This window comes from Hemicordylus capensis, chromosome 7 (assembly GCF_027244095.1).
Source record: "Hemicordylus capensis ecotype Gifberg chromosome 7, rHemCap1.1.pri, whole genome shotgun sequence".
Taxonomy (NCBI): Eukaryota; Metazoa; Chordata; class Lepidosauria; order Squamata; family Cordylidae; genus Hemicordylus; species Hemicordylus capensis.
In genome coordinates this window covers 2,886,291-2,896,836 of record NC_069663.1, presented here as the reverse complement: position 1 = coordinate 2,896,836, position 10,546 = coordinate 2,886,291, and the positions used below count along the sequence as shown (strand labels likewise).

Genomic DNA, 10,546 nt, shown 5'->3' with positions numbered 1-10,546 from the left:
AGGAAGCAAATACGCATTCAAAACAGAAATGTGAAGAGCACAAGAGGAGGTCAAGGCCTTGTTCCTGCACAAATGGCATTTCATACTTGGCAGGACTTTTTAATCACTGGAATGGAATCACATGTCATATTTGACTGTATTGGAGGCAGTCAGTGATGGTTTGTAAGCTTGCCAGGCCTTGCCAAGGCTGTGCTTTCCGGGCACTCGATTGGAAGGTGCAGCTTGCTCCCAGGATCCTGTGCTCAGCAAACCTCATTGGCGGCAAACCTCAAGTGGGCTCCTCTGGAGTGATCCAAGCCAATTGTCTGAGTGAGTGCTTCCAAGCAAGAGGCATTTGCATGGACCTGTAGCAGTGTAGCAGCGTCTCCCTCAGCCAAGAGGTGAGCTTGGGAGTCTGTGGGCACAAACGCTCCAAGGGAGACGAGAAGAAAAGAGGAACTCAGACACGACGGTATGTTTTGAACAAAAGGGGCAACTTTATTAATATACTTAAATAGGTTACAAGTCGTCACTTAACTTTCTAACTAAAGGAAACAAAACAGGACAGAATGGAGTAGGCAAAAAAACTTTCCATCTTGGCCAATCTGTTGGAAAGCCAAAAATTCCTACTCGGCCCCCAACAGGGCGACCAGCAAAGCCCATTCTGTCCCTGGGAGGGAGGGAGGGAAGGGAGGAAGCCCAGGGTCACACAGAAGAAGGGAATGGCAGGGCAAACAAAATTGGGGGGAGTCCCAGCCAGCCCCCAACCCCACCCCACCCCCGCTCCTTGCAGGCACGTTCACTTGGTCTCCTCTTCTGGGGCGGATCGACTCCTCCAGCCTCCCAGCAGCAGCACATGCCTGCAAGAAGCACAAAGCAGCGTCAGTGGGGTTGCCCTGCTCCTCCTCCCTTTCCACTCCGGCAACCCAGCAAGCGGGGATCGGGCAGTGGGGTGGGGGTTGATGGGGGGGCAAGCCAGAGAATTCGGGCTCCCCACTGTGCAGCCACAGCATGGAGCAGGAGGGAGAGGAGGATTCTCTGGCCTGCCACCGGGCAGCTCCAGGGGGCGCTACTGGGGCTGCAGGGGGGCCCCAGAGTCTCCCAGGCTCCTCTGCTGCTGCACCGGTTTGGGAGGAAGGAGGAGGGAGCGGAGGGGGGAGTGAGGCGTGGCTGCGGGAGTGGAGGGGGGGAGGAGCACACCCTCGGCAGGGGAGGGGGCGGATGCCTGGATGGGGCTTCCCCTGCCAGGGGAAGCCAGGCCGCTGGGGAAGGGGAGAAAGGTGGAAGGAGGAGGGGGCGCTCCTTAGCCAGCTGGTGGGAATGGAGGGAGGCGGTGACCTTGCCCTCCTGCTGGCGCCACACAGCCTCCCCGGACCCAAGGGAAGCCCAAGAATGGTTCCAAAGGGCCACTTGGGGGCAGGGTGGTCCTGTAGCCTTCTCCCACAGCCTGCCAGCAGAAGCAAGGGGAGGGGCTTCTGCACCCCAGAGGCGGGGCTTCCTTGTGCCAGGGGAGTGGAGCCTGCTCCCCCCTCACTCCTCAGACAGAACTGCACTTCCCTGCTGGATGTCTTCTTGTGGACAGATCTTGTGTCCACGCGGTTGGAGGAGGTCTTCTGGGAGGCCCCTGCGCTGCACGGTCTTTCCTGAACCTCCCTTCAGCTGCTGAGCTTCAAGGGGAGAGCACGGGGCTGTTGTTCCTAGAAAGAGAGGAGGACATTGGTTCAGAGATGGGGGGTCTTCTCACACTCTCCCCCATGACACCACCAAGCACCAGGGACTCCTGGCAGAATATCCGTGTCCTCATTTCCCAGAGGGAAAAGAGAGATTTCCTCTTTCCCTTTGGCTACTGGTACAACCAGCCACAAGGGCCGAAGCTGGCATTCCAACACGAGGGAGGGTTGCCCAGATTCCTGCCCACCCTTCCTGCAGCCCCAGCCCCCTCCCTAACCATCGGGGCCCCTTCAAGTGAAGCCCTGCCTTGGTCTACTCACCAGTCGGTCAGGTGGAGAGATCACCGTACTCTGGCGGGTGTCTCTTCTTCTTACAGCCCGCCCACAAGCGCCGAACGGCAGCCCGCAGCCCGTGCCGGGAGTGGAGGGAAAAGGCCTTCTTCACGATCTTCTCTGTCTTGCAGGCAACTCTCCCGACCTCGGGGTCATGGTCGCCAAGCAAGCTCTCCAGCGCTGGAGGGATGAAGGAGAAGGTTCAGAAATGGCATGAAGAGATCACCCCACCCTTGGCCAAGCCCCACCATTTCCACACCAAGAGGGCGCAAGTCCTGACTCTTTCTCCCCTGCACTCTGGGAAACCCTACTGCTGAGCATCCCTGAGGATGGAAGCGGGACCTTCCATTTGAAGGGACAGGTGGCCCATTCCAGCTCTGTGGTCCCTAAATCTAGGCCTCTCCCCTCACAGAAACTTCCCCTTCCCACCCAGAAACCGGCACTTACCAGCATGGAAGGTCTCTATGTTCCCTTCAGTGAGGATGCTGCCCTTTTTGTGGACCAGGTGACCTAAAAAACAAGGGTGGAAAGAAATGGGACCACAGTTCAGGACACTGTGCATGGAAACCCGATCATTCAGGAGAGGAAGTCCTCCCCTCTCTGCTCCGTCTGGGACTGACAATTTGAGCCATTCCTCCAGGGACTCTTATGTCACCTTGGGAGGAAATTAAGCCAAGAGACCTCGCTAACGCTCACTGGGCCAGTCCTCCTGGGGAGGGAACAGCTCCTGCCCCTCCACACCCTTCTGGCAGTGCCTTCCAAGAGAATGAACCTTTGCCCACCAAGACGACCCACTAAGGGAGACCCAAAAGTCTTGTTTCGCTTACCGATCAGCAGGGCAGCCGTTCTCCTCACTGAAGGCTGCTCGCTGCGGAAGAAGCCCAGGATCTTGGTGGCCTCCATCTCCACGGCGTCCTCTGTGCCGAGCTGCCGAATCTGGGATCAAGAGCAAAGACAAATCCCGAGTGAGCAAAGCATCGCCCAAAGGTCCTTGAGCCATTTGAGCCGAGGGATGGACAGGGAGGGGCTGCCCTTACCAGACGCTTGGCGATCTTGTGGAGCAGCTCCTGCAGGCTGTAAGAGTCCCGCGCCAGCAACTTGCCCTCCAGGTGCCATAGGAGGGCTTCCGCCAGGAGGCTCAGATTGTCCTTCGCAGCCTGCCAAAAGAAACACCGGAATGGGAGTGAAAAATCCTCCCAAGGGATTCCAAGAAACCTCTTAGGGGGCTTCAAGGAGTAGGGCCTGGATAGGCCAAACCACAGCGGGACAGCTCGTGAATTCACCATCCCGTGAGGCTAACTCTGGGGCCTGCCACTGGGTGGCTGGACTTGGGGAAGCCTAAACACCTTCGTAGGGGTGGCAGGAAGAAGTGGGCTCTCACCTGTGCTACCTCCAGGTCCTCATCCTCCACATGCATCAGCACCGCGATGAGGGTCGTGATGTTCTCCTCTGTACCCTCATGATGGTGGTGGCGGTGCTGCAGGAGATCCAGGTGGGTCCTCATGGCTGCCCTTCGGATCTTAGCCTCCTCCTACAAAGAAGAACAGGGCTTGTTATTAGGGAGGAATTCCTCACCTCCATCACCATGCAGAAGAGCTTGCATGGGTCTCTAGGGGGTTTCTGGTTTCCCTTCTCCAACCCAGTCGGAACCTGCAGGTTGGCCGGCCCTCATAGAGCCGGGGCGGAGGGCTGGCATGTAAGTACTCACGTGGTGGAAGAGAGGGCGGCACAGGGCAGCCAGGACAGCATTCACCGTGGCCTGGTGTTCTGATGGACAGTGCCTCAGCCGCTCCATGAAGGCCAGGACCCCCAAAGTGGCTTCCAGACTGGAGGTCCTGAGCCCTCCCAGGATCCCGGCACTAAAATCCTGGGGTTTCTTCGCCTAGGGAGGGAAAAGGTGGATCCTTGAGAACACATGCTAGTCTACCCCCTGCTAAATGGACCACATAGCTGTCCATGTTTGATGCCGCTTGGCTTCCATCCAAGAGGGGTGAGAAGGCGGTATTGGAGCACGTGGGGAATCAGGGCTCCCACTGAGAGATGCATTCCCTTAAGGATTTCTCCTTCATCCTGTGGCAAGGGTTCCACAGGCTGAATCCTCCCAACTGGAAAAATCTTCCTGTCACACCTGGGGATGCCTAGGAGCACCAGCCTCAGGAAGGGCTCCCCAAAGAGAGGAGTCTCCATGTCTAGGGATGCTCCATGCCCAGGGATGTCACTCACCGCCTTTAGCTTTCCATAAATGTGGAGAAGACCCCTTTCGCTCAGGTAGCGGATGTTCTGGCTGGGGTGGACTAGCCACGCTACCAGGAGCATCCAGGTCTTCTCTAAGGCAGCAAAGTCTTGGTCTTTCAGGAGCAGCTAAAAGAGGGAAAGGAGCAGAAAACCCATCAGCCCCTGGGGCCAAACCCTCCTCTCAGGGAAGCCCACCTGAGGAAAATGCTTCTCACCTCCACAAAGAAGGCCACCTCTGCGAGGGAATGCTCTTCTGGATCTTTATCGAGGCTGAAGAGGGAAGCCAGGTATGCCTTCAGCCTGGCCACTGTGGAGGATGGTGTCTGGAGGAGAGCCCTGCAACACACAAAGGCCCCTGCTGAGTCCTGGGCGGGAGGCCCAGAAAGAGCAGACCTGACCCAAACCACCCCAGCCCCCAGGCCTCCTGAGGAATCTCCTATTCACTCCTACTTACCTCACCAAGAGGGCCACACCCTGGAGGCAGCTCTGCGGAGAGCACAGGGATTCCCAGCAGGTCTTCTCTGGGGTCACCTGTGCCACCCTCTCCAGCAGGGTTCGGACAATCTGCGCGGTCTCCCTGCAGAGAAGAGAAGGTTGCTGTCACCACCATGTCAAGGGTGGAGGCAGTGGACAAGGGAGGGACTCCTTGCGGTGTGGCGTAGTATCAAGGGTGGAGGGACTGAGTTGGACCATGGGAGGGAGACCACAGAGGTGAAGTGACTTTATCCACAGCTGGCTTTTTAACACTGCAGATGCATTTTAAGGCTCTCCGCAGAGCCAAGAGGGCTGCAAATTCTGGGCTCTCCTCTGTGTAGCTGAGGGAGGGGACCTCCGTGCCAGAGTCACCCCAACAGGCCAGAAATGCTGCTCACCCATCAGAGTGGGACATGGGAGAAATGACCCTAGCCTGTCCTCCCAGAGTGCTGGAAGGAGGACTTGCTGGCCCCGCTTTCCCCACCGCCATGACTTACTCAGGAGGCAGGTAATGGCTGTCTCGGTTCCCGACTCCCTCGGTGGTGTTCTGCAGGCCGGTGAGGATCTTGTTGACCAGGCCCACCAGGAGTTCGGGGAACCTTTCCTCCACCTCACTGGCATACTCCACGCTCCAGATGACGTCCCCAATCTTCTTTGTTGCTCTCCCCTGTGAAGAAGAGGAGGGTCAGGCCTCAGCACACAGTCCGAGGGACGGTTATGGGTCAGGAGAATCCCCAGGGCCAGGCCAGTGCCAGGGGTGTCTGCACCCACATCTGGGCCTGAAGGGTGCTGCCTCTGGCTCAGGGTGCATGAGGTCAACTGCAAGGGAAAGACATCCACAAGGGGAAAAGGGAAGTCCCCACCTCCCGTGTGAACAGTGACTGCCATCCAAGCCGCCATCCTGTGTAGTGCAGGAAAGGAGGGGCAGAGGGGTGGAGTCAAGTCACCCTTGGTTTGCACCCCTTACCTCTCCCAGATGGACCGAGGAGAACCAATCTGGGGCCAGCTGTCCTCTTCTTTCCTCTTCGCCGATGTTCCTGAGAGAGGAGAGGAGAGAGAAAAGCTTCTCAAAGAACTGTCCTGTTGGAGATGGCAGCCAGCTGAAGAAGAACACGGGCACCCAAAGAGATGCTAAGCAAGGATCTCGCCTCCCTTGGGAGGTGGCTGGCAGGGGAACTTCATCAGGCCAGAGATCTCCCAAGTCCAGCCTTTCATAACCCACTGAGAAGCCCTGGGAAGTGTTCAAAGGGGGCATCGAGACAGGAACCCTCCCCTGCTCCTTCTCCCCAACACCCGCTCATGCCAACAGCATGGGGGTCTCAGAGCTCCCTCTGCTAACAGCCAGCAATAGACTTGCTGGTGTCTCTCTTGCACCGGCTGCCAATAGGCCTTCTTGGGTGAACTCCCCCTCCAGATTTCTCAGGGAGCAGGTAGGAGGAAACATCCCTCTATGGGGCTCAGACATGGGGGATCTGCCCCTGTCCCCTGCAGCCTTCTGCTGGCTACGCTAAAAGCCCCCCAGCTCCCTACTGGCTCCTCAGCTGAGACGAGGGTACCTACCTGGCCGAACTGGGGGTCAGCGGAGAGTCCCACACCTCGTCCTCGATGCTGCTGATGTCATGCATCGTGTCATCCTCATCCATCGAGGAGCACTGGGGAGGAGAGAGAAGAGAAACGGGAGTGTTCCAGGGCTTGCATTGACCTTGCGAGGCTTCTGAGAGGAACCAAGCCCAAGGGACGGTTGGGAAGACATCCGGCTCTAAAATAAGACCTGCCTCTTGGTAGAAAAGGCATTTGGCATCTCAGCCCAGAAGAGCCTTTCACCACATTTTTGCCCCCTTTCCAATGCCTCAGCTGCATTTCCTACCATCCCAACAATCACAATCCCTCCCATCCTGCAGCATCTAGAACTAGAACCATTCCATGTTCTGTCTCCTGCTGGGGAACAGGGCATACACACACACACACACACACACACACACACACACACACACACACACACACACACAACCTAGAGCCCGTTCACATGAAAAAATGGATGATGAAATGGATCAGTTCTGACCTCCGCGGAGGACGAGTCTTCCACCGTGTAGGTGTTCTTCATCATCTTCTTGATGAGCCACTTCTTTGGCTTCGGGACTCTGAGAGGAGAAAGGAGAGACATGGCATAAGAACAGCAATGCATGCCCTGTGGATCAAGTGAAAGACACGTGTAGCCCAGAACCCAACAGTGGACAGCCAGATGCCTATTTAGTTGTTTGTGAACCACTTGAGACCTGGTTACATGTGGCATTAAAGTGTGTTTATTCAGAGAGAGAGAGAGAGATCTCGATATTCGGAGGTTCCTTGGCTGTCATGGGTTATAATCTTCAACTGGATTCTCCTCCATGAACATGTCTAATCAACCAAGGTTCCCAGGGAAGGTGATCCGCCTCTATGATCCCTGGAGCGGCCCTTCAGCTGAGAAAGGTACCTGGGGGAACTGGTGGCATAGTCCTCTTCCGACCCCTCTTCCTCCATGCTGGCATGTGGAGTCTCGGCCCCCGGGTAGGAAGATCTCTGTGAAGGAGAGAAGGGGGAGAAATGGTTGCTCTGGCCCTCACATTGATCTTCCTAGGCTTCAGCAGGGAAAAGGCCAGCCTGGCACCTTCCAGCGGTCATCACCGGGTGAGCTGAATGCAGGAAGTGGGCCGGAAGGGGATCGTCCCGTTCTGGACACAATTCTTCCCGCTTTCCTGATTTTCAACTTTCTTAAAAACCACTTTGGAGCCCAGGCATGCTGGCTGGAGGCGGGCGGGAGAGATGGCAAAAGAGCTCCTCTCTCGTGCCCGCCTTCCTCGCAATGAGGTCGGTCGGGCTGATTTCAGGCCTTCGCGCACGCATGCAAATGGCAGAGGGGAAAGGCATCAACTCCCCCCACTCCAAGACATGCTGCGCTCCCTCACTCAGCTGGGGCCCTGATGGCTCTGGTGACTGGAAAAGACCACTTCCAGTCCACTTCATGCTTTCAGTCGGCTCCTTAGTGAGGACACTAAAGGCACGTGCAAAAACATGCCAAAACTGGGTCTCCTTTCCCATTTCTTTCCCCTTTTTCATTTAGTTCATTTCTCATTGGTTTGGTTGAGTTTGCTTATTGTTTTGTATTTTTATTCATTCTTCATTGATTTGTCACTGTTTTTCAATGCTTGCCATTAAAGCAACAGGATGCTCCACCTTTAACTGTGAGATCTCGACCAGAAGTCAAGGCCATAGCCACCATCTCCTTGCGGCCATCTTCTTTAATCCTATCACCCCCACCGTGCCACCATTGTGATGCAGTGTTGTTAAGGGCATGGCTGTCCCTTTACCATAGCTTTAAGCAAACAACTGTCAGAAGATGGCCGCCCACCCGGCAGCATCAAAACTGGGGCCATTCCACATGCTCTCTACTCCTGGGCAACACGGGGGACCCACACGCCCAACCCACAGTTCTTCCGAGGGAGGGACTGGATGTTGAGGCTTCCTGACCTCTCCAAGGGATGGCTCTTGGTCAGCGGCGGTGTTTTGCAGCCTCCTCAACACGGTGCTTGGCCTCTGGACGCTAAGAAAAGAAAGAAAGAAGACACATGAGATCAGAACACGAGTGCTTAGAAAGAGCTCTGCTTGATGAGATGAATGAGGCATGCAGCCCAACACCCTGTTTCCAGGAGTGGACAGCCAGATGCCTGCAGGAAGCCCACGGGCTGGGCATGGAGACACCTGCCTCCATGGAAACAACCCTCCATGCTGCTCAGAGCTTCTGTCCACCCTTGGCTTCTTGCTAAACTAACCAACTCCACCCCCCAAAAAATTGCATGGGCTCCTAAGGAAGGTCCTCTACTTCCATGAGCGATGGAGCTGCCCCTCCAGGTGAGAAAAGAGTACCTCGGGGAACTGACAAAGCTCTCCACGTCCAGCTCCTGATCCCTAGTGTTGTCTTCTGGGATCTTGGCCTCTTGGATGTCAGGACTCTGCATATGAGACAAAGGTTTCCAATGAGTGTACTCACTCTGATCTTCCTAGGGCCTAGGATTCGTAGGGAGTTTTCCCCCTGACATTTTCTTTGAGTTCATTTTTATTTCTTTAAATTATTTTGATTTTTTTTTAAAGACAAAATACCTTATTAAAAAGAAACCATGTGTTCTAATTCTAACTGTGGTGGGAGTGCCAGGGCACAGCCACCACATGCTTGTGGCCATTTGGTTTCATCCTATGTCCAACCATGAACCTCCATTGTGATATGATCTACTGTGGTCAGCAAACTGGCCACCATCTTTCAAAAGGGCCATCAGAATCAGCTGGCTGCACTCTGCAGCTCTAGTCCAAAGACAGCATGACAGGTAGGTCTGTGAAATCTCTTTCTTTCCCTTCCCAAAACCAGCCATTAACAGAAACATCACTGCATGGGAGCTCCAGAATGGAATGCTAACTGCTGGTTGTCATTTCTTGTCATTTCTTCTGCATTCCTTTCATGGGGAATGGAAACCAAGAGGAACGGGACCCACTGGCATCAATAGTTTGGCCCAGAGAGTCTTCTTGATCCCACCCCTTCATGTCCTCTTCTCTCCTCTCCCCAAGAAACAGGGTTAGCTCAGCCTTTCCAAAGGGAGAGACAAGGTGGGCCCCTGAGTCCGGAGTGAGGGCCATCCCTCCTGCTGTGAGCTGTTTTTACCTGAGGGGACCAGGATTGTCTCTCCAGAAATGCCTCTTCAGTCAAGAGACCTGGAGGATCTCTGCCAGGAAGACCCTCTCCTCTCCTGACCCGTCTCAGGGTCTTGGGAGCCGTTTGATGCCTCCAATCCAAAGCACACCAACCCAGAAAGGTGGCCATTGGAAGGAGAGGCAGAGGGTGGCAGAATCCTTCCCTAGCCACGACGTTCCCACTGTAATCCTCTGGCCAACATGCAGCAGCTGGATTTCCTCCCCTTTCAGGATCTGACCCCCCTCTGTCTCCTGACGGTGGAGATGCAATCTCCCCTCACCCCTCCACCAGCCCATCCACAAAAGCGACTGGAATCGTTTCCTTACCTCACAAGACCATTCGGTGTCCACGGTCTGGAGAAACCATCCATCCTCCTCAACCGTGAAGACACTGCAGGGAGAAATACAATGGCCTGAGTACCTCGGAAGAGCCTTGCTGGATCAGACCAAAGATGCATCTGGCCCAGCACTCTGCTTCCAATAGGGGACAGCCATCCGGCAGGCCTCCAGGAAGCTATCCTCTGTGCCCTTCAAGCTAGCGGACATCACCACCACATCTTGGAAGAGTGAATGCTTCTACGCAGGGGCGTAACTACCATGAGGCCGGGGGAGGCCGTCGCCTCGGGGCCCCACTGCCTTGAGGGGCCCCCCAGAGACACCTCCCATGACTCCCCATTGCCCCCTGCCCAGCCCCAAGACCCTTCAGCCACTTGCCCTGTTTGCCCTCCCTCCTGCTGGTCCTCCTGGTCGGCCATCCAAGCAGCAGGCAAGCTGCTTTTCTCCCGGGCGCCTCTCAGCTGATCGGCGGCTGGGCGGGGCTTCCAGGGAGGCCTCCGTGTAGGCCTCCGTGAAGCCTGAATTCGAGTAGGCTGGCCAGCCCCAGGAAGAAGGCTGGCAGTCAGAGTGGCCACTCCAGTTCTCTGCAGCAGACCCTCTTCTTCCCAGGCCAGACAGCTCAGCCGTGGCCAGGTAGAAGGTGGATTCCTTTTGGTGGTCACACCCCGCCCCCCGCCCCCTATATCCAGGTAGGGATCTGCTTGCCATAGGGCTTGGATGGGGGGTGGGGAGACTGAGAAGTCTCTGAATATTTCATTGAAGACTGATTGGAAAATTTACTATCTTAAAAAAACCTCTAA

At 55.8% G+C, this 10,546-nt stretch overlaps 1 protein-coding gene across 1 annotated transcript; it reads right to left on the bottom strand.

Annotated features, from left to right (window-relative positions):
* Positions 1-454: 454 nt before the first annotated feature.
* LOC128333401 (uncharacterized) lies at positions 455-4,339 on the bottom strand. The gene is made up of 8 exons (XM_053268890.1): positions 4,206-4,339; positions 3,691-3,864; positions 3,364-3,513; positions 3,020-3,139; positions 2,810-2,918; positions 2,430-2,492; positions 1,971-2,162; positions 455-1,676 (listed from the first exon to the last, which is right to left on the bottom strand). Exons 1-7 carry the CDS (start codon positions 4,296-4,298, stop codon positions 1,978-1,980), a joined length of 894 nt encoding a protein of 297 aa, XP_053124865.1. The 5' UTR covers positions 4,299-4,339; the 3' UTR covers positions 455-1,676; positions 1,971-1,977.
* Between the last annotated feature and the right edge of the window lie 6,207 nt (positions 4,340-10,546).

Excerpts from the sequence above, each read along its gene's own strand:
- LOC128333401 (XM_053268890.1), bottom strand. The coding sequence starts at position 4,298 with ATGCTCCTGGTAGCGTGGCTAGTCCACCCCAGCCAGAACATCCGCTAC. Across the intron at positions 3,865-4,205 it reads TTTATGGAAAGCTAAAGGCG|GCGAAGAAACCCCAGGATTT; the intron begins GTGAGTGACATC and ends TTCCCTCCCTAG. Across the intron at positions 2,163-2,429 it reads CATAGAGACCTTCCATGCTG|CGCTGGAGAGCTTGCTTGGC; the intron begins GTAAGTGCCGGT and ends TCATCCCTCCAG.